The sequence below is a fragment of the Ranitomeya imitator genome, chromosome 2, assembly GCF_032444005.1.
Source record: "Ranitomeya imitator isolate aRanImi1 chromosome 2, aRanImi1.pri, whole genome shotgun sequence".
Lineage (NCBI taxonomy): Eukaryota > Metazoa > Chordata > Amphibia > Anura > Dendrobatidae > Ranitomeya > Ranitomeya imitator.
This window is the reverse complement of record NC_091283.1, coordinates 651,529,893-651,553,613: the sequence shown is the minus strand read 5'-3', so window position 1 is coordinate 651,553,613 and position 23,721 is coordinate 651,529,893. Positions and strand designations below refer to the sequence as shown.

Below are 23,721 nucleotides of genomic sequence, written 5' to 3'. Positions count from 1 at the left end.
CTAGCTTCTATGATCCGTGCCATGCGCTGTACAGCAAACAGACAGATAATCCTACTCTTCATTCCCTTTTTTTACCACAAAGAGAAAAGCAGCAGTATGGATGAAATTACACAGCAGTAGTGATCAATGTAGATATGAATTCAGCACTGGAGTGAGGTGAAAGACTTGTTAAAAAGCTCAGCACAATCTATCCGTGTCTCTCTGCTTGTTTCTGCACTCTATTCCTCTTTCCTCCACATACAAGTATAATAATCGGCTGTGCGTAGAGGGACCATAGTGAGCTGGCAGTCAGTCTTACAACATGGATTTGAGCTATGTTTTTTCTTTCAGACTGGAAGGTGAATTCAGAATGGAGGGAGGAGAGGAAGTGTCTCAAGCAGGGAAGAATGCAGATTTCCCTGATAAGATATATAGCAAAGTTTATCATGTTCTCCTGTCCTTTTGATTTCTGTAAAGGTTTTAAAATTACAGTCCCCATTGAACAGGATATCAAAATGTCTTACATTTGACAATCTATCTTTTGATCCCATTAAAAACCTCTATACAGTATTCAACTTTTAAGGATTTTTTTATTCTCTAATCTGTTTTTAAATCTTGATTTTGTAGCGCTGGCGTCCGTACCTCCACGGGGGTCCCATCAGGGTCCCCGCTCTCGGTTCGCTCCCCGCCGCCCGGCCTCGGTCCCTGGCTGTCCTCCTGCTGCTGCTTCCTCGCGTGCAGCCAACAGGTCTTCGGGTATGACTGAGGGTGCGCACACTCCCGGTCTCTTAAAGAGACAGCGCACATTTTTCAAATATGCTCCGAACCAATGATGGAGCAGTAAGTACTATTTCTGGCACCTCTGCCATAGAGGAGGCGCCGCTGGAGCAACAAGTGCTTCCTGTTGCTAGTTTCCGGTTCTTTAGCAGAGTAATGAGCGGCAGACAGTCTGAGAAGACAGTGTTAGCGGGGTACTAGCCGGACACTGACGGTACACAGACAGAATGCAGGCACGACAGTACATCGTGCCTGCATTCTGTCTGTGTACCGTCAGTGTCCGGTCAGTACCCCACTAACACTGTTTGTCTTCTCAGACTGTCTGCCGCTCATCACTGTGCTATCCTGAACGATACCAGTGCTGCCTGTGCCTGCTCCGTCATGCTCAGCTGCTCGTCATCCAGGACGACATCTGCACTGCCAGTTCCATCTTGCTCAGCCGCTTGCCATCGGTCTAGCCTACCGCTACATGTTATCTCGGGCAGTTCACCTGTTCTGCTGGGCCAGCTGCCATGTGTCTGGGGTCTAACTGGAGGTAGCACCTGCGTCCCTCGGACATTCCAATCTGACCCTGCTCGAGGTCTCTTACTACAGGTGTATGGGGCTCGCATAGTCATGCCCTCTTCGGAGCCCCCCGGGCCGTGGTCATGTGGTTCCACTAAAATAGCAATAAACGAATGTACTCTGCAACATCTGTGCCTCCGCTTCCATTCGTTACAGATTTTATATTCATTTCTGTTTCTATATACTGTGTACCTAAATATTTTTGCCATGAACATGTTAAACATTATGGGTCCTATTCATCAAAGTTTTCACTCTGAATTCTGGCATAAAAGCTTTGAAAGGTCACAAAATGTAAGTGCAACTTGGAGTTGTGCCAAAATTTTACGACTTTTGTTTTTTTGCACACCAGTTTCTCCCAGCTACGACAAAATGAGTGGAGCGGATGTGTGACGGGGTGTATTGCCGCAGTTCCTAAAATTCAAGACAAGCTATGCCGATCCGTATGACAAATCTTACTCCAATACCTAACTGGAATGAGATTTCTGGCATAGCGCATGGAGAAGCCCACCACTCGTCAGACACTCCAGATCCACGAAGAAGCTTGCACCACCTCATGAATCAGGAACGTCTGACTCCAGAACGCACCCTTATCAAGGGAAATCGGTCCCTATCCGTTTCTACCCATTACAGTAAACTGATATTGACAATATCTAGACAGTATTTTGGTGGCATGGTTTTATTTGAAAACAATAATGACATTTTTGTATTCTAATTAAAAAAATGGAAATTTCTCAAAGAAGCGCAACGTTTTAAAATAGCGTACAAACTATTATCAATAATATCACACATACACTATGGCTGGTACAACATATGCAAAATTACTAATGCAATAAATGCACTTTAGGAAGTAATAATACATACAGTATAGTATTTGATTTTGATTTAATTCATAATGCAATGGAGGTAAAGAATTATAACAAATCTTCAATTATATTAAAAGTCCAAAGAATACATTGTAAAGACATAATATTTGAATACGGTGTTCTACATGAGGCTAAGGCTAGGTTCACATTGCGTTCAGTGTCTCCGTTAAACGGACGTTACACCGCGGCATAACGCGGTGTAACGTAGTCTGTTAATGGCGCCATTGAATGCAATGTCGGATGCATCGCTAGCGCACGCCCACAATGGGCGTGCGCTAGCAATGCATCCGACATTGATTGACGGACCCGAGACGTGGGCTGCAGCGTTTCCGGGTCCGTCACTGCTAGCGCAGATGGAGCTAGCAGATGCTCCATCTGCGCTAGCGCTGTGCAAAGTCGGCACTTGCGTCAGCGCAGTCCGTTTAACGTATGCGTTGAACGGACTGCACTAACGCAATGTGATTCTAGCCTAATACAGCCGTGCTGTGGTCATATCTTGAGAGTTGTGGTGGCTGTCAAATAGGTAATAGGGAATTGTGTGTAAACTGATACTCAATTAATGGCATTGCCTTAGGCTACGTGTACACGTTGTGTAAAGTCCTGCGTATTTTTCCAGACTGATTTTGGTAAATCCGCAGGTAAACCGCACTGCAGAATACCTGCGGACTTACCACGGATTTACAGCCTTTTTTTTTGTTTTTGTGCAGATTTCACATGCGATTTTACACCTGCGGATTCCTATTATGGAGCAGGTGTAAACTGCTGCGGAATCCGCACAAAGAATTGACATGCTGCGGAATAAATAACGCTATGTTTCCGCGTTTTTTTTCCACAGCATGTGCTGTGCACTGCAGATTTTGTTTTCCATAGGTTTACATACTGTAAACTCATGGAAAACAGCTGCGAATCCGCAGCATCAAAACCGTTGCGGACCGTGTGCACATACCCTTATAATCTTTTTAACAGCTGCTGAGACTTTCAGGACAGGCCTTAATCATGTTAAATCTAAGCCGGATATCTGCGCTTCTTGCTTCACTTTTTAGAACTGTGGCAAAAAAGCTGCTCTTTGTTAGCAAAATTTTGATGTTTTGCCACAAATATGGTGTACAATTAACCCCTTCATGACCTTGGGATTTTCTGTTTTTCTGTGTTCGTTTTTCGCTCCCCTCCTTCCCAGAGCCAGAACTTTTAAATTTTTCCGTCAATATGGCCAGGTGAGGGCTTATTTTTTGCGAAACAAGTTGTGCTTTTGAAAGACATCATAGCTTTTAGCACGTCGTGTACTAGAACACGGGAAAAAAAGTGCGGTGAAATTGCAAAAAAAGTGCAATCCCACACTTGTTTTTTGTTTGGCTTTTTTGCTAGGTTCACTAAATGACAAAACTGACCTGATATTATGATTCTCCAGGTCAGTACGAGTTCATAGACACCAAACATGTCTAGGTTATTTTTTATCTAAGTGGTGAACGAAAATTCCAAACTTTGCTAAAAAAAGTAAATAAAAAAAATTGCGCCATTTTCCGATACCCGTAGCGTCTCCATTTTTCCTGATCTGGGGTCAGGTGAGGGCTTATTTATTGCGTGCCGAGCTGGCGTTTTTAATGATACCATTTTGGTGCAGATACGTTCTTTTGATCGCCCGCTATTGCATTTTAATGCAATGTCGTGGCGACCAAACAAAAACGTAATTCTGGCGTTTCAAATTTTTTTCTCGCCATGCCGTTTAGCGATCAGGTTAATGCTTTGTTTTTTTATTGATAGATCGGGCGATTCTGAACGAGGCGATACAAAATATGTGTAGGTTTGATTTTTTTTTTAATTGATTTATTTTGAATGGGGCGAAAGGGGGGTGATTTAAACTTCTATATTTTTTTTTTTTTGTTTTTCACCTTTTTTTTTTTTTTTTTTTTTAACTTTTGCAATGCTTCAATAGCCTCCATAGGAGGCTAGAAGCTGGCACAACTCGATCGCCTCCGCTACATAGCAGCGATCATCAGATCGCTGCTATGTAGCTGAATTGCAGGTGTGCTATGAGCGCCGACCACAGCAGGCCAGCATCAGTAACCATAGAGGTCTTAAGGACCTCTATGGTTACCATTCTGACGCATCGCTGACCCCCGATCATGTGACGGGGGCCGGCGATGCGCTCATTTCCGGCCGCGCGACCAGAATCGCCGGTTAATTGCCGCTGTCAGCGTTTGACGGTGGCATTTAACTAGTTAATATAGGCGGGTGAATCGCGATTTCACCCGCCGCTATTTTGGGCACATGTCAGCTGTTCAAAACAGCTGACATGTCCCGGCTTTGATGCGGGCACACCGCCGGAGCCCTGCATCAAAGGGGGGGATCTGACCTTGGACATACTATCCCGTCTGAGGTCAGAAAGGGGTTACTATTAAAATAGCAACAAAAAAAATTCTATTTAGATATATATATATATTTTTTACACCTACAATATTAAAGTTTGCTTTGCTTGTTGAACTTACAGCAATATTATAATGCCAAGATTCAAGGAAATTAGATGTTAGTGACTTGTAAACATTTACAGAAATGCCGAGGAGTGTCAACCAACTTTTAAAATATTCAGAAGGAAAAACTGGAAAACAAAGTGCAAAATAGGGCCTTTCTCGGATATACTGTAGGATATGAGATCGATAGGTGCAGAGATGTGATCACCTGGCTCGGTTGTGTGCCAGAACACCAAAGAAAGCTTAGTAAAACATCTTGTGTAAATCCAGGATATGTGCAATAGAAGGAAAAACCATAGAGGATGGATCTTTAACTGTGCTGCCGAAGACACTATATGATGAAAAAGGAGATCCAGGAGTCGATGTGTTGAAAATTACGATTTTCTTAGTCAACATGTTTCAAAGTTCACAGACTTCTTCATCAGAACAAAACTATAACCATTTGGTTTTGTCCCGATGAAGTCTGAACTTTGAAACGCATTGACTAATAAAACCGCAATTTTCTGCAGATCGACTCCTGGATCTCCTTTTTCATCAATTGGTGTCTTCAGCAGCACATTGAAGAGCCATCCTCTATGGTATTTCCTTCCAACTTTAAAAATCTGGAAAGACCTGGCCACAGATCGCTCCAAAGCACAAACATGTTCCTTATCATATAGACAGACTGTTTGTGCTGCGTGGCGGACTTTGGGCAGGTCTCTTCTCTGGCATAGAGCAGGAAGAGAAGACTCTGCTTACAGAGATGCCCTGGATCACGGGCATATCATTAACGGAAATCTTCTAACATTGATTACACAAGAACTACAAGACAGATTTCTTCACCCCAGGTATCATTTCAATCAGTTTAACACTGCTAACCTGACAATGCCTGTAATTTAGTTTACTTAGCAAAATCCTGCGGACAGGTTCGCTTTAACACAAGACGACTTTGTACTGGCATTGCTATGGCCAAATCCACATTTGTAAAATGTGCTGCATTTGAATTCACTCTAATAAGCAATTAAGGCTTGAAACCTTTATCAACCCCCAAAGAGAAGACTTTATCTCTCGGGTATTACTGACATCAGCATTGAGACAGAATGAGAAGCATTTAATGGTCATCACTCACCAGTACTGATATCTGCATGCATTTCCTCCTCCTTCCACTTTGTTAGATCCTCACCATTCTCCTCTTCTTCGGTTATATCCTCATCTTTGATATAAGGCAATTCTATAACCTAAGTCACAATATATGGAACAAATAATTATGAAGACAGAAAAATGTAAAAAGAACCCAAAATCATAAAATCATTCATAACCAAATGCCACATGCATCTGCGTCCTATAGTTACTGCATACTAATTATATAAACTCCAGTATATTGCATCCCTAAGCATAAAGGGATTATATACAGTACATAAACTAGATTTATGCTGCAATCACACACAAAGAGCACTTGTATGTATAGTATCAGAGGACATCTCTATGTACCTGATAATCTGGCTGACCATTCTGATTTTCTTCTGTAGAATCCTGGGAATGTATTGAACTGGGACTTCTATCGAGTGGATTCCTCTTACTAGATCCATCTGAAATAGACACATATACATGGAAGTGATTGTCAACTGTTCTGCACATCCTCATGATCCTCTTAAGGCCTTTTCACACTGTATTTTGCAGGCACACTTGAAGTCCAGACCAGTTGGAGCTTCATTTGCCTTCTTTACTGACACTATCCGTTTTTGATCTTTTACTATGTTAGAAGATAACCGATATCTTTACTGCTGCCTACACTTCCTAATCTATTGCTGTCTTGTAGTACAGTCCAGGCTGGGAGCATGGGAGTTCATTTCTATCGGCGTTTGGGCAGGACTGCAAGCTATTTAATCATGCTGTCCACTGTCCGCTATAACAGCTATTCTGCATGGTCAATGTAGACTGGGCTGCAGATATACTGTGGATTCCACCCCTACAACAGTATAGACGCCCTTGTTGGGACTCACCTGTGCACAGATATGTAGAAGCATCCACCTTCATACACAGTGGGATTAAATCCGCACGAGTCTCTGCTTCATCCGTTAGCTCTTCAACTTTAACATCATCTAGATTTAGAACCTAATTCACCGCATATAGCACAAAGGATGTGCAATCAAGAAGACAAAGAACAGAAAGCAAAATAAAGAATTTACCGTATTTGCATGGAACCGGTCATGGAAAATAATGCTATTAACCTGCAGATAGTTTTGTTTGCTTGCCCAGGGTGATAGATGCCTGCAATGGACCACTTGCCTGAAATGCCAGTGTCAGAGTCCTACTCTGTCTATCCTGCTTTTATGTTGGTATCCACCATCAGTACTGTGGCGTATTTGGAATCGTGCTGTATACAGTATTCGCAGTGTTTGTGCTCATCAGATGGGCATTGGAGTCCCAATACTATCATTGTGCTTCTTATACATAGCCCTAATGCCATCTTTGGTATCTTGTGCCTAATGCACGTCAAAACTTTATTCGCTATGCACTTTTTGGAAAAATTTGTAATTATAGGCCCCTAAAGATGTTCTCTGTCCCCAAAATCTAAATTTGTTTTAAAACCCTGCTGTTGTCTTTGGTCTGGGGAGACCGATTTTGAACTTTGGTATTTTTTGGGGTGTTCAAGATGCGGTTCTGAAACTTGTGGTTGATTGACTTAAATGAGGATGGGTCGGTCGGCCACGGGTTTCAGAGCCGCATCTTGAATATTTTAAAGAATATTGAAGTTCAAGTTTGGTCGTTTTTGACCGAAGACAACAGCAGGGTTAAGTTAATCTGTGCTGTATTGTAATACACAACACCACTATAATTTATTATTATTATTTTCTTGTTTCTATCTTTCGTTCCTCCTGAATTTTATTTCATTGCCTGCATCCAGGTTGTTTACCTGCGGCTCTACCAGACTAGGCAGCTTACTGTGCTTTTTTTTCCACAACGCGCGCTGCAGAGGAATGGGGAAAAGTGAATTTGATTTTTCTTATTTCATAAAGGAGAGAGATGAGTGGGAATAACTGTGTGTGGAAATATAGTATTGGTGCCATCGTACTGTGTTTAGGGAGATATGTGGCCATCAACTGTATGTGGTAGGAATGTGGGGTGATCAAACCCGTGTGGGGGGCCATTTTACTGCGTGAAGGGCTGTCTATGGGCTATCCTGTGTGAAGGACTGTGGGGACTGAGGGCTTATTCACATGTCAGTATTTGGTTAGTATGTTACATCCTTGTTTGGATGCCAAATCCAGGAGTTATAGAAAAACTATAATTTAGAGACTGACATGTTTCTGTTCTGTGTTTTGGAGACACTCCTGGTTTTGACACACAACTATGGATCAAAAATATTAGTGTGTGAATAAAGCTGTGAAGGAACCGTACTGTCTGTGTGTGGGTTCAATAGGGGCAAAATTACTCCTTGTCTTTAATAGTTGTGAGATCCGCATTCCGCATGTAAACCCTTCACTGGCTACGCCTGTGTACTGTGACCCAGCTTACTCCTCTGAATATTTTATTTTGTGGAGGGGGACCAATTAGCATTTCAAGGGGTTGTCATGCCTTGGGGTCCAAGTCTGCTGTCACCATGTGTAATATATATACAATGGGTGAAATAAGTATTGAACATGTCACCAATTATCAAAATAAATATACTTATAAAAGGTGCTATTGACATGAAATTCTCACCAGATATCGGTAACAACCCATCCAATCCGCACAGGCGAAGAAATCAAACCATAGATGTCCATAAATTAAGTTATATGTAATAATGAGAAATGACACAGAGAAAAAAAAAGTATTGAACATACTTTCTGAAATTTATTTTATACTTAAAAATATATTTACCGTATATACTCGAGTATAAGCCGAGATTTTCAGCCCAAATTTTTGGGCTGAAAGTGCCCCTCTCGGCTTATACTCGAGTCACGGTAGCGGTGGGGTCGGCGGGTGAGGGGGAGAGGGCGCTGAGGTATACTTACCTAGTCCCAGCGATCCTGGCGCTCCCCCTGCCGTCCCACGGTCTTCTGTGCTGCAGCTTCTTCCCCTCTTCAGCGGTCACGTGGGACCGCTCATTAGAGAAATGAATAGGCGGCTCCACCTCCCATAGGGGTGGAGCCGCGTATTCATTTCTCTAATCAGCGGTGCCGGTGACCGCTGATAGAGAAAGAGGCTGCGGCACCGAAGACAGGCAGAGGGAGCGTCAGGAGCGCTGGGAGCAGGTGAGTATCGCATATTTACCTGTCCGCGTTCCAGCCGCCGGGCGCCGCTCCATCTTCCCGGCGTCGCTCCGCTCTGACTGTTCAGGTCAGAGGGCGCGATGACGCATATAGTGTGCGCGGCGCCCTCTGCCTGATCAGTCAGTGCGGAGAGAGACGCCGGGACCGGACGCTGAGGAGCTGCAAGCAAGAGAGGTGAGTATGTGTTTTTTTTTATTGCAGCAGCGGCAGCGGCGGCACAGATTTATACCGAGCATCTATGGGGCAGTATGAACGGTGCAGAGCACTATGTGGGGCACATCTATGAGGATATATAAACGGTGCAGAGCACTGTATGGGGCACATCTATGAGGATATATGAATGGTGCAGAGCACTGTATGGGGCACAGATATGAGGATATATGAACGGTGCAGAGCACTGTATGGGGCACAGATATGAGGATATATGAACGGTGCAGAGCACTGTATGGGGCACATCTATGAGGATATATGAACGGTGCAGAGCACTGTATGGGGCACATCTATGAGGATATATGAACGGTGCAGAGCACTGTATGGGGCACAGCTATGAGGATATATGAACGGTGCAGAGCACTGTATGGGGCACATCTATGAGGATATATGAACAGTGCAGAGCACTGTATGGGGCACATGTATGAGGATATATGAACGGTGCAGAGCACTGTATGGGGCACAGCTATAAGGATATATGAACGGTGCAGAGCACTGTATGGGGCACATCTATGAGGATATATGAACGGTGCAGAGCACTGTATGGGGCATATCTATGAGGATATATGAACGGTGCAGAGCACTGTATGGGGCACAGCTATGGGACAAAATGAACGGTGCAGAGCACTGTATGGGGCAGAGCACTATAGGGGGCACAGCTATGGGGAAATATGAACGGTGCAGAGCACTATATGGCACAGCTATGGGGAAATAATGATCTATTTTTATTTTTGAAATTCACCGGTAAATGCTGCATTTCCACCCTAGGCTTATACTCGAGTCAATAAGTTTTCCCAGTTTTTTGTGGCAAAATTAGGGGGGGTCGGCTTATACTCGAGTATATACGGTACTTAAAAAATTGGTAACGTGTTCAGTACTCATTTCACCTGCAGTGTATACACTCATTCGCTGTTTCTTTAAATCTTCCACTGGTTTATTAAGGTGATGCATACACCAGTGCAGTGATGGCAAAACAAACACTGCCTTTCTGGCCTAATGGGAAAACAAAAACATAATGTACAGCAAACAGTCCGTTTTGCTGCGAGGAACCGCCAGCTCAGGAACAAACAAAAGCTCAGCTTTCCTTATCATGAAGACACATCTCTGGAGCAAAAATCACATTGTATAAATTATATAACTCTATTTGCATTTTGCAGTGAGAAATAAGTATTTGATCCCTCTGGCAAACAAGACTTAATACTTGGTGGCAAAACCCTTGTTGGCAAGCACAGCAGTCAGACGTTTTTTGAAGTTGATGAGGTTTGCGCACATGTCAGGAGGAATTTTGGTCCACTCCTCTTTGCAAATCATCTCTAAAGCATTAAGATTTTGAAGCTGTCGCTTGGCAACTTGGAGCTTCAACTCCCTTCATAAGTTTTCTAAGGGATTAAGGTCTGGAGACTGGCTAGGCCAGTTCATGAAATAATGTGCTTCTTTTTGAGCCACTCCTTTGTTGTTTTTGCTGGAGGAGGTAAGGAGGTTGTCACTCAGGATTTTATGGTACATGGCTCAATCCATTCTCCCATTGATGCAGTGAAGTAGTCCTGTGCCCTTAGCAGAGAAACACCCCCAAAACCTAATATTTCTACCTCCATGCTTGACAGTGGGGACGGTGTTCTTTGGGTCATAGGCAGCATTTCTCTTCCTCCAAACACGGCGAGTTGAGTTAATGCCAAAGTGCTTAATTTTTGTCTCATCTGACCACAGCACTTTCTCCCAATCACTCACAGAATCATCCAAGTGTTCATTGGTAAACTTCAGATGGGCCTGCACATGTGCCTTTTTGAGCAGGGGACCTTGCGGGCACCGCAGGATTTTAATCCTTTACAGCATAATGTATTACCAATGGTTTTCTTGGTGACAGTGGTCCCAGCAGTCTTGAGATCATTAACAAGTTCACCTCTTGTAGTTTTAGGGGCTCAAATACTTATTTCTCACTGCAAAATGCAAATAAATTTATATAATTCATACAATGTGATTTTCTGTATTTTATTTTTTATATTCTCTCAATGTTAAAATTAACCCACCCTTAAAATTATAGACTGTTCATGACTTTGTCAGTGGACAAAATCAGCAAGGGGTCAAATACTTATTTCCACCACTGTATATGTCCATATATCACACTTATACACTTACATACAAACACACTCTAGCGTGGATAATACTACGTGAGTGTTTCAGTTTCTTTGTAGCTCTCCTTAATACAGAGGGATATATTACACTATAGGGTCCTTGGAATAAGAGCAAGAGATATAAATTTTTAAGTACAAGATTTCATGTTATTTTCTTACAGTCAAAGGGATTAAAAAAAAGTTTCTCTTTGCAATTGGACCTGGCTGCAAAAGGTTTAAAAGGTCATTTCCAAAAACTAAGGGGTTGTGGTCTCCCTTTCTTGCATATGTGGGGTACAGCTGTAGTAATGCCTGAAATCACCTTCATGTTGTTTGATGGAAACAGGCAGCTTGAAAAGCCAATAGAAGTTCCTTGCTATGGGAAGGACCCCTCCCCCTCAGTACCATGGTACACAAGAGCATCTGTATGGATCCCCCTAAATGAAGTCTGAGATTCCTCCATCCTCCAGATGATAATATTCTACTGTCTAATGAGTCCAGACTGATCTTGTAAGACTACCAGCAGCACAAGATACCTCAAAAATAGGTTTAAAACTTTGCAGGAGTGGCCAAAGACGTGCGTAAAAACAGTTTGCTATAACTGGGGTCTAATTCCTTTTACTTTTCCAACGCTCCATAGGACTCTATGGCATCTGACAGCGCAGTGCAGTGCAAAAGACATCACTGCCTTCTCAAATATGTGAACATGAGTAGGTCACATAAGGCATGTCAGGGGCACATAATCAAGTGCATAGCACTAACTCAACCTGGCCAATGCCTGGCTGAAACCTAAACTTCTTAAAGGGAATCTGTTTGCAATTTCTTCTTAGAGCAGCAAGATGAAGGGGCAAAGACCCAGATTACAGTAATGTATCATTGACTAGACTGCTTGCTGTTTTATCTGATGCAAATCTACAAGTTTTGTGAATGCTCAGCTCTGTATAACCCTGTCCACACCACTGATTGGCAGCTCTTTGTATACACTGTGCATAGGCAGAAAGCTGCCAACTAGTGATGTGGCATGGTTATACAGTGCTCATGAATATGGATGACTACATGGCAAGTTTTATAGTCCTCTTGTGCTGATAGAACAGCGAGTTCTACAGCGAGTTCAACATCGCTGGAATCAGGGTCTCTCTGTCTCTACATTATGCTGTTCTCAGATTAGGTGGCAAAAACCTGGCGACAAATTCCCTTCAATAGAGACAACAATGCTTGAACCCTCTGGAAAGGAGAGGGAGGAACAACCTCATGAAAATATGGGCATCATAGAAATCCAAAAAGAAGCCAGACTGCAGGAACTAAAGCCAGGGGATTTACATAGCCAGAGCCACCAACAGGCAGCACAGATTACTGGCTCTCTGCAACTTGGTGGCACCTAGTCCTCTGACATTGGCGTAATTGTGGAGCATCTGAACAGGTCAACCTCCGGGCCAGAGGGAGGCATCTAGTCATATATAGAAGTTTCCTGCCCCGAGAGGAGCTCCGTGCAGGGAGGGGCTTTTGTGGGAGAGGGGAAAAAGGATTTGGGGTTAAAAATAAGGGATGAAGAATAGAATAATGTGAAATTCCCAACGGTGTAACACTGTGCAGCACTTAGTAATATTTAGTGCCATCTACCTGATCAGCCTGTGGGATATCACAATCTTCCTCCAGATAACTCTTGGAAGATAGAAGCCTTGGAAAGCTCTCCGGTATTTCCTCCTTACTGGATTTATCTGTAGAAGACACCAAATGACTACAAACAATGGCCTGCATTACTGATCTCATTGCATAGGCTTAAAGGGAACCTGTCAGCAGATACAGGCTGCCCTAACCGTGGGCAGCGTGTATCGGCCACTGGCTGTAGTATCCCAGCCATGTATGCTTGTCTCGGAAACGCTGCGGTGCTTCAGAGAAAAACATGCTTATAATAGCTGCCAGGGACCGAGCCGCGCTATTGACTAGTCATACAGTCAGGTCTCCGGCGGCTTCTCCCCTCCCGGTAGTGACTGACAAGCCGTGGCCTACACACACATATAGGCAGAGACTTGTCAGTCACTGTCAGCAGGCAAAGAGAAGCAACCAGGGGTCCGCCTGTATGACTAGTCAATAGCGCGGATATGTCCATGGTGGCTATTAAAAATATTTTTATGGCTGAGATACTACAGCCAGTGGTTCATACATGCTGCATAAGGCAGCCTGTATCAGCTGACAGGTTCCTGTCATCACATCACAGAAAAAAAACAACACAAAATTTAGCTCCAAAAGCTCAATATATAAAACTAACTTTAGCCTCAACTCTTAAAACTATATAAACAGACAATTTCAAATATAGGAATACTAGATGGTTGCCCGATTCTAACGCATCGGGTATTCTAGAATATGCATGTCCACGTAGTATATTGCCCATTCACGTAGTATATTGCACAGCCCACGTAGTATATTGCCCAGTCACGTAGTATACAGCACAGAGCCACGTAGTATATTGCCCAGCCACGTAGTATATTGCACAGCCACGTAATATATTGCACAGCCACGTAGTATATTGCCCAGCCACGTAGTATACGGCACAGAGCCACGTAGTATATTGCCCAGCCACGTAGTATACAGCACAGAGCCACGTAGTATATTGCCCAGCCACGTAGTATATTGCCCAGCCATGTAGTATATTGCCCAGCCACGTAGTATATTGCCCAGTCACGTAGTATATTGCACAGCCCACGTAGTATATTGCCCAGTCACGTAGTATACAGCACAGAGCCACGTAGTATATTGCCCAGCCACGTAGTATACAGCACAGAGCCACGTAGTATATTGCCCAGCCACGTAGTATATTGCCCAGCCACGTAGTATATTGCCCAGCCACGTAGTATATTGCCCAGCCATGTAGTATATTGCCCAGGCACGTAGTATATTGCCCAGCCCACGTAGTATATTGCCTAGTGACTTAGTATATTGCCCAGCCCACGTAGTATATTGCCCAGTCACGTAGTACATTGCCCAGCCCACGTAGTATATTGCCCAGCCCACGTAGTATATTGCCCAGCCCACGTAGTATATTGCCCAGCCACGTAGTATATTGCCTAGTGACGTAGTATATTGCCCAGCCACATAGTATATTGCCCAGTCACGTAGTATATTGCCCAGTCACGTAGTATATTGCCCAGTCACGTAGTATATTGCCCAGTCACGTAGTATATTGCCCAGTGAGGTAGTATATTGCCCAGCCACATAGTATATTGCCCAGCCACGTAGTATATTGCCCAGTCACGTAGTATATTGCCTAGTGACGTACTATATTGCCCATGCATGTAAAGAAGCTGCGGAGACACCATCACATGTTTCTCGACGCAAGCAGTGAATAGCCAGGCCTTTCCCCGGGAAGGAACAACCACGGGAAGGGCAGCATCCTATGAAGGAAAGCCACCTATGCCAAGCATGGTATCCATCCACAGACAGCTGTTTCGGGGTGTTTGCCCCTCATCAGTGTGGAGTAGGAATCTGGCTATTAGGAGCAGTGCCTAGTAAAAAGGCTATAAAGGCACAGATGATTGGCCTCGGGGAGACAAAAACATCCAACACTGCGGAGACACCATCACGTGTTTCTCAACGCAGTGATTCCAGAACACTGCCCCCATCCCTTATGGGAAATATGCAGATGCATGTAAAGAAGCTGCGGAGACACCATCACATGTTTCTCGACGCAAGCAGTGAATAGCCAGGCCTTTCCCCGGGAAGGAACAACCACGGGAAGGGCAGCATCCTATGAAGGAAAGCCACCTATGCCAAGCATGGTATCCATCCACAGACAGCTGTTTCGGGGTGTTTGCCCCTCATCAGTGTGGAGTAGGAACCTGGCTATTAGGAGCAGTGCCTAGTAAAAAGGCTATAAAAGGCACAGATGATTGGAAGCAGCCATTTTGGATCCAGGGCCTGCAGGGAGAAGGAGGTAGGAGACCCTCGGAGCAACGCGATAACATCGCATTGCTCCACGGGTCTCAGGGAAGCACGCAGGGAGCCCCCTCCCTGCGCGATGCTTCCCTATGCCGCCGGAATGCTGCAATCATGTTTGATCGCAGTTTTCCGGGGGTTAATGTGCCAGGGGCGGTCCGTGACCGCTCCTGGCATAGTGCCAGATGTCAGCTGTGATAGTCAGCTGACACCCGGCCGCGATCGGCTGCACCCCCCCCCCGTGAGCGCGGTCGATCGCATATGATGTACTATCCCGTCGGTGGTCATACGGGCCCACCCCACCTCGACGGATAGTACGTCTAATGTCAGAAAGGGGTTAATAAATGTGGGCCATTATTATTTGTTAGGATTACTGGATTTACATGGGTTATTCCAATTATAAATGACAAGAATATGTCTCCATTTCATATCAGCTACTTCTCCCAGCAAGAAGTGAAGCACACCTTAAATAAGAAAAGTCAGATACCAAACCCTCCTGATTTGTAAAGATAATGTCTGTCCACAAGATTAGAACATGGCAAATGTGTTGAAGGGAATCTGTCAGCAGGATTAACCCTCCTAAGCATCTATATGGGCATTAAACTCATAATCCAATGTTAAATTGGCAATAAATAGCATTTCAATCATAGATACTTACACAAATTACCTAATAGAGGTATGAAGTGACGAGAGAAAAAGTAGATAAAAAATGTTTTTTTCTTTTATTGAAACAATATTTAAAACAACATATCTACTATATAATTGTCTAAGGGTCACTTCCGTCTTTCTGTCTGTCCTTTTGTCTTTCTGTCACGGTTATTCATTGGTCGCGGCCTCTGTCTGTCATGGAATCCAAGTCGCTGATTGGTCGTGGCAAAACGCCCACGACCATTGCCACGACCAATCAGCGACGGCCACAGTCCGGTGGCAATATGGCTGCTCTTTCCTCCCCGCAGTCAGTGCCTGCTCCATACTCCCCTCCAGTCATCCAGTCAGCCCTCACACAGGGTTAATGCCAGCGTTACTGGAGCGTGGTGTAACGCACTCCGGTTACGCAGCTATTAACCCTGTGTGACCAACTTTTTACTGTTGATGCTGCTTATGCAGCATCAATAGTAAAACGATCTAATGTTAAAAATAATAATAATAATAAAAAAAAAAGGTTATTCTCACCCTCCGACGTGCGTGCTGTCCTCGGCAGTGAAAGGGTCAGGTTCCGGTTCCAAAGATGCTATGCGAGAAGGACCTTCCAAAACGTCACGGTCATGTGACCGCGACGTCATCACAGGTCCTGCGCTCATACCAACCCTGGGACCGGAAGCTGCCGCGTGCACCGCACACAGACGCCAGGACTTCAATTGGCCTTCAGAGGGTGAGTATATGTTTCTTTTTTATTTTTATCTGTTACATACGTGGCTGGGCAATATACTACGAAGCTGGGCAATATACTACGTGGGCTGTGCAATATACTATGTGGACATGCATATTCTAGAATGCCCGATGCGTTAGAATCGGGCCACCATCTAGTGTAATATAAAAGACAGCAAGATGGAAAAATTGGGACCTCCAAAAAAGTCAGGGTGTGACATATAAAGATGCTAAATTTTATGATCTATCTGCACTTCGAAAAGTATTCCCCTAAAGGGATCGTGTGGACTTGCTGGGATGGGTGGACATAACAGTGTTTCGTTAATACCCTTTGCAGTCCTCACCAAAGAGAAATAAATGTAACCAAAATTATTAATGATAATCCCCCCACGACACCAAGGTAAAAATATTAGAAGCAGCCTATACAAGATCATATTTAAGTCAACAGACGGATAAGATTTCCATAACCGCGTGAGTGCATGGTGCATGCGCAGGATTACGAGACCGCAACTGCACGTCACAGGGCAGTGTGATGTGCATGGTAGGGAGGTGCTATTATAATGAAGTCAGGAGGCAGGGATTTCATTAGCATAAAAGATTAAAAGTGCATTTCTCAACATCTAAACCACAGCTATGAGGCATACAGGTAAGACTAGTTTAACCATTCTATTACCTGTATGCCCAGAGTAATAGCTTAAAAGCATCACAGGGGTGACAGATTCCCTTTAAAGGGAACCTGTCATACCCAAAATCGAAGGTGAGCTAAGCCCACCGGCATCAGGGGCTTATCTACAGCATCCTGTAATGCTGTAGATAAGCCCCCAATGTATCCTGAAAGATGAGAAAAAGAGGTTAGATTATACTCACCCAGGGGCGGTCCCGCTGCGGTCCAGTCCGATGGGTGTCGCGGTCTGGTCCGGAGCCTCCCGTCTTCTTACAATGACGTCCTCTTCTTGTATTCACGCTGCGGCTCCGTCGCAGGCATACTTTGTCTGCCCTGTTGAGGGCAGAGCAAAGTACTGCAGTGCGCAGGGCCTGTCTGACCTTTCCCGGCGCCTGCGCACTGCAGTACTTTGCTCTGCCCTTCACAGGGAAGACAAAGTACGCCTGCGCCGGAGCCGCAGCGTGAAGACAAGAAGAGGACGTGATCGTAAGAAGATGGGAGGCGCTGTACTGGACCGCGATGCCCACCGCAGCAGGACCGCCCCTGGGTGAGTATAATATAACCTCTTTTTCTCATCTTTCAGGTTACACCGGGGGCTTATCTACAGCATTACAGAATGGTGTTAAAAATACATCAAATCAATGTGACAAGCAACTGGGAATCCAGTGTAACAAAACAAATAGTGCAGATGCTGCAGTATTGAAGAGCAAGGAACATCTCCTCTTACCTGGTGATGTAAGAGTCCAGAGATTCTCCACAATACTGTCCTCATACTGATCCCTGTGTCCTTCTATGTACTCCCACTCCTCCATAGAGAAATGGACAGTGACGTCCTGACACCTTACAGGAATCTAATGCACAGAAAGAATCAAACTTAGTGCCAAAAAATGAATGTATTTGTTTAACCATCCTGGCACTTGTAGTGCAACTAATACACAGCAGAACCTGCTGGCAGTCCATAACAAGTCACTGGCTTCTACCACACAACCTTCTTATTATGCCTTATACACAGTCAACATATTCACTACAAGCAGAACAATTCCAATAACATTTCCATCCTCATTGTTCCTGGTATTGGATATTTAGGAGATTGTCCAGTATTGAATAGTCCCAGTTTGGTGTAAAAATAAAAAAAAACACTTGTCTTCTGGACCTGCTCCTCCGCCACTGATCGCCGGCAGCATCCTCATTTGTCTGGGCAGAAGAAACATTTGACACGCGACACCCTCAGGAGCTAATTAGTGGCGGCACATTAATTACAGAGGACACGTTATACCCCTGCCGAACGTTGATGCTGGGAGACATAGGCCCCGAATCAGCAATATCGGCGTGGTTCACACTTGTATTGTTGAGGTGGCATGTCAGGCTCTTGATTCATGAAGTGATGCACGCCTCGTCATGAATCAAGAGATCTAGACGAGTGGAGTGCACCTCAGTGTGCGCCTCACCACAAACTCTACTCCAGTGCAGGCGGGAGTAAGATTTAAGGCACAGCGAATGGCGCCACTTGTCAGCAGGGCTGTGGAGTCGGTAAGCCAAACCTCCGACTCCTCAATTTCCATGACACCGACTCCACCAAAATGGGCTCCGACTCCAACTTCACAACTCCATACCCCTGCTTGTCAGAAATTTGACGAATGGCTGTTAGAGGCAGTTGATGAATATCACAGACATAATCTACCAAGAAAGATGCGGCCTTTACTTGCGAGCCCGAATCAAAGTCTGGGAACCGGCACATGATTCAACTATACGTCATATGTAGGTAAAGGGTGAATCCAAGTGCAGAAATTAAAGACAATTAAAACCTCACATGTCTACAGGGAAAATATCAGCTATACCAACTGTACCATTGGCAACAATTCAGCGCTCAATTATACCAGTGCTCATATAGTAAAGGTTAGATCTCACCCAAATACCACAGTATTGTAACACCTTCCAGGGAGTGCCTAAGTGCCGTTTATAGGCTAAAGCCAGAGTCACACTACCACGCAACATGGCTGCGAGTCTGCAACCAGGTAAATTCTTCTTTAAAATGCTCTGGGGAATATAACTGGTTTAGAAATCAGATATACTATTACTTACAGGGGTTGTCGCATGAACAAAGTTCATTTTAATTAATAGATCTTTGAATAATAATAAGTTCTACAATTGGAGGTCTTTTAAAAAATGTTCCTGTGCTGAGATAATCTTATAAATGTGCCCCTGCTGTGCACTGTGTAATGGCTGTGTCTGACCGTGCAGGAACATGGTCGGATCATACTACAGCTCCTGGGCAGGGGAGGAAGCAAAAGAGTATACAGATGGGATAGTACAGCATCACAGCTCATTATTTCTGTGAGGTAATACATTTCACTGCCTGTTTTTAAGCAATGTTTTACCTCAAAGAAAGAATCAGCTGTGATCTCAATCTTCAATGCATGTAATCTCGTGTCCTCCCATCCCAGGAGCTGTGGTATGATCAGACCATGTTCCCATATAATCAGACACAGCCATTAAACAGTACACAGCGGGGGCACATTTATAAGATTATCTCAGCACAGCAACATTTTTTAAAACACATCCAATTGTGGAACGTACTATTATTAAATGATCTATTGATTACAATGTTGATTAAAATTAACTTTGTTTGTGGGAAGACTCCTTTCACCCCTTAAAAGGGAACCTGTCAGCAGGATTGTGCACAGTAACCTACAAACAGTGTCAGTGCCATCATACTGATTAAAATGATATCTTGGTTGATGAAATCCGTCTTGTTGGAGAGAGAGAGAGAGAGAGAGAGAGAGACACAGACAGACAGAGAGAGACAGAAAGGCAGAGAGAGAGACAGACACAGAGAGACAGAGAGACACAGAGAGAGAGAAAGAGAGACACAGAGAGAGAGACAGAGAGAGACACAGAGAGAGAAACAGACAGAGAGACACAGAGAGAGAGAAAGAGACAGAGAGAGACACAGAGACAGAGAGAAACACAGAGAGAAAAACAGACAGAGAGAGACACAGAGAGAGAGAGACAGAGAGAGACAGAGTGAGAGAGAGAGAGAGAGAGAGAGAGAGAGAGAGAGATTGATTTTCCCCTGCCTTGACAATCCTTCCGGGCATGCTCAGAGGGGAAAACGTGATACGTCGCTGGATTCCTGTGTGCGACGGTCAGCGACGGATCCTGCGTCCATAGGCTTCCATTGTAGCCAGTGACGGGCAGCGCAGAATGCTTAGCTGACCGATTTTCCGACTTGCAGAAAAAAACATTCCTCTGAACGTTTTCTCTGCCCAACGGATCGTTTTTTTTACGCAGGATCCAGTGCCGTCACAATCCGTTACTATGAGAAAATGCAAATTTTTTTTTTTTACAGGATCCTGCATTCTCAAAAATCGACGTATCTTGACGGGAGCTGAAAGACGGAAGTGTGAAAGAGGCCTTACATTAGCACAATTTTGGAAACAATTTCTTTTGTGTTAGAAAGTTATAAAGGTTAAAAGTTGACCAGTGATTTCTCATTTTTACAACAAAACTTTTTTTATTTATTTATTTTTTTTAATTTTAGGGACCACGTTATATTTGAAGTGACTTTGAGGGTCCGTATGACTGAAAATACCCAAAAGTGACACCATTCTAAAAACTGCACCCCTCAAGGTGCTCAAAACCACATCCAAGAAGTTTATTAACCCCTTCCTGACATGCGCCGTACTAGTACTGCTCTGCGGGAACTGAGTTCCCGCAAACCGCAGTACTAGTACGGCGGCACGATCGCGCGGCCTCACAGTGAGCGCCGCATCGATCGCGTGTGGGTGTCAGTTGTATATGACAGCTGACACCCTGCAGCAATGCCCACGATCGGCGCTAGCGCCGATCGTGGGCATTTAACCCCTCTGATGCCGCTGTCAATAGTGACAGCGACGTAAGAGGGGCATCGCGCAGGGATGGGGGCTCCCTGCGCTCTCCCACCGGAAAAAACGCGATGCGATCGCGTTGTTCCGGTGATAGGGAAGGAGTCCCCGGATCCAAGATGGCTGTGGGACTCCTTCCGGGTCATGAAGTGAAGTAGCTAGCCGGAAAGCCTCCTGCACTGCCTGTCAGATCGCTGATCTGACACAGTGCTATACAGAGTGTCAGTGTATAGCACTGTGATCTAATATAGTGATGTCCCACCCTGGGACAATGTAAGACAGTAAAAAAAAAAAATTCCCAGTAAATCCATTTATGTAAATAAAAAAAACAATAAAAGTACACATATTTGGTATTGCCGCGTCCGTAATGACCCGCTCTATAAAACTATCACACTAGTTAACCCCTTCAGTGAACACCGCAAAAAACATAAATAAAAAACGAGGCAAAAAACAACGCTTTATTATCATACCAGCGATCAAAAAGACGGATATAAATAAACATGGTACCACTGATAACGTCAACTCATCCCACAAAAAACAAGACCTCAAATGACTCTGTGGGCCAAAATATGGACAAATTATAGCTCTCAAAATGTGGTGATGCAAAAACTATTTTTTGCGTCTTTCAGTGTGTGATGGCTGCCAATCATAAAAATCCGCCAAAAAAAATGCTATAAAAGTAAATCAGACCCCCCTTGATCACCCCCTTAGTTAGGGAAAAATAATAAAATTTAAAAAAATTTATTTATTTCCATTTTCCCATTAGGGTTAGGGCTAGGGTTGGGGCTAAAGTTAGGGTTTGGAACACATTTACGGTTGGGATAAGGGTTGAGATTAGGGTTGAGATTAGGATTAGGGGTGTGGTTAGGGTTATGGTTGGGATAAGGGTTAGAGGTGTGTTTGGGTTAGGGTTTCAGTTAGAATTGGGGGTTTCCACTGTTTAGGCACATCAGGGGCTCTCCAAACGCGACCGATCTGAATTCCAGCCAATTCTGCGTTGAAAAAGTAAAACAGTGCTCCTTCCCTTCTGGGTTTACCCCCACATATGGAGTATTAGCGTACTCAGGAGAAATTGGACCCCAAAATTTGTTGTCCAATTTGTCCTGTTACCCTTGGGAAAATACAAAACCCGGGGGCTAAAAAAATCTTTTTTTTTTCCCACAAAAATTATTTTTTATTTTCATGGCTCTGCGTTATAAACTGTAGTGAAACACTTGGGGGTCAAAGTTCTCACAACACATCTAGATAAGTTCCTTGGGGGGTCTAGTTCCCAATATTGGGTCACTTGTGGGGGGGTTTCTACTGTTTAGGTACATCAGGGGCTCTGCAAATGCAACGTGACGCCTGCAGACCAATCCATCTAAGTCTGCATTCCAAACGGCGCTCCTTCCCTTCCGAGCTCTCCCGTGTGCCCAAACAGTGGTTCCCCCCACATATGGGGTATCAGCGAACTCAGGACAAATTGGACAACAACTTTTGGGGTCCACTTTGTCCTATTACCCTTGGGAAAATAAAAATTTGGGGGCTAAAATATAATTTTGTGGAAAGAAAAAATGATTTTTTGATTTTCACGGCTCTACATTCTAAACTTTAGTGAAACTAAATTAAATTAATTAGAGGTTAATAGTGCTCACCACACATCTAGATAAGTTCCTTAGGGGGTCTTCTTTCCAAAATGGGGTCACTTGTGGGGGGTTTCCACTGTTTAGGCACATCAGGGGCTCCACAAACGCAACATGGGTTCCGATCTCAATTCCAGCCAATTTTGCATTGAAAAGTCAAATGGCGCTCCTTCCCTTCCGAGCTCTGCCATGCGCTCAAACAGTGGTTTACCCCCATATATGGGGTATCAGCGTACTCAGGACAAATTGCACAGCAACTTTTGGGGTTCAATTTGTCCTGTTACAATTGGGAAAATAAAAACTTTTGGGCAAAAACATCATTTTTTGGTGAAAAAAAATATGATTTTTTTTACGGCTCTACCTTATAAACTTCTGTGAAGCACTTGGAGGTTCAAAATGCTCACCACACATCTAGATTAGTTCCTTAGGGGGTCTACTTTCCAAAATGGTGTCACTTGTGGGGGGTTTCCACTGTTTAGGCACATCAGGGGGCTCTCTAAACGCGACATGGTGTCCGATCTCAATTCCAGCAAATTTTGCATTGAAAAGTCAAATGGCGCAACTTCTCTTCCGAGCTCTGCAATGTGCCCAAACAATGGCTTACCCCAACATATGGGGTATCGGCGTACTCATGACAAATTGTACAACGACATTTGTGGTCCAATTTCTCCTGTTACCCTTAGTAAAATAAAACAAATTGGATCTGAAGTAAAAAATTTGTGAAAAAGTTAAGTGTTCAATTTTTTTTGAACATGCCAAAAATTCCTGTGAAGCACCTGAAGGGTAAATAAACTTTTTGAATGTGGTTTTGAGCACCTTGATAGGTGCATTTTCTGTCATATAGACTCCTCAAAGTCACTTCAAGTATGAAGTGGTCCCTAAAAAAATGGTCTTGCAAATTTTGTTATAAAAATGAGAAATCGCTGGTCAATTTTTAACCCTAATAACTTGCTAACAAAAAAAAATATGTTTCCAAAATTGTGCTAATGTAAAGCAGACATGTGGGTAATGTTATTTATTAACTATTTTGAATGATATGACTC

The 23,721-nt window shown here is 43.9% G+C and overlaps 1 protein-coding gene across 4 annotated transcripts in view; it reads right to left on the bottom strand.

Moving 5' to 3' along the window:
- LOC138667066 (oocyte zinc finger protein XlCOF6-like) overlaps positions 1 to 23,721 on the bottom strand; it is a 122,892-nt gene that overhangs the window by 61,770 nt on the left and 37,401 nt on the right. For 3 of the 4 annotated variants that reach the window (XM_069755325.1, XM_069755323.1, XM_069755321.1), the window contains 5 exons: positions 17,900 to 18,023; positions 12,828 to 12,925; positions 6,634 to 6,745; positions 6,122 to 6,219; positions 5,760 to 5,868 (listed from right to left, as the gene is read on the bottom strand). In XM_069755325.1, the coding sequence (XP_069611426.1) occupies positions 5,760 to 5,868; positions 6,122 to 6,219; positions 6,634 to 6,745; positions 12,828 to 12,925; positions 17,900 to 18,023 (541 nt within the window). Of the gene's footprint in view, positions 1 to 5,759; positions 5,869 to 6,121; positions 6,220 to 6,633; positions 6,746 to 12,827; positions 12,946 to 17,899; positions 18,024 to 23,721 lie in introns of those variants that run through there. The other variant, XM_069755324.1, reaches the window with a different exon arrangement.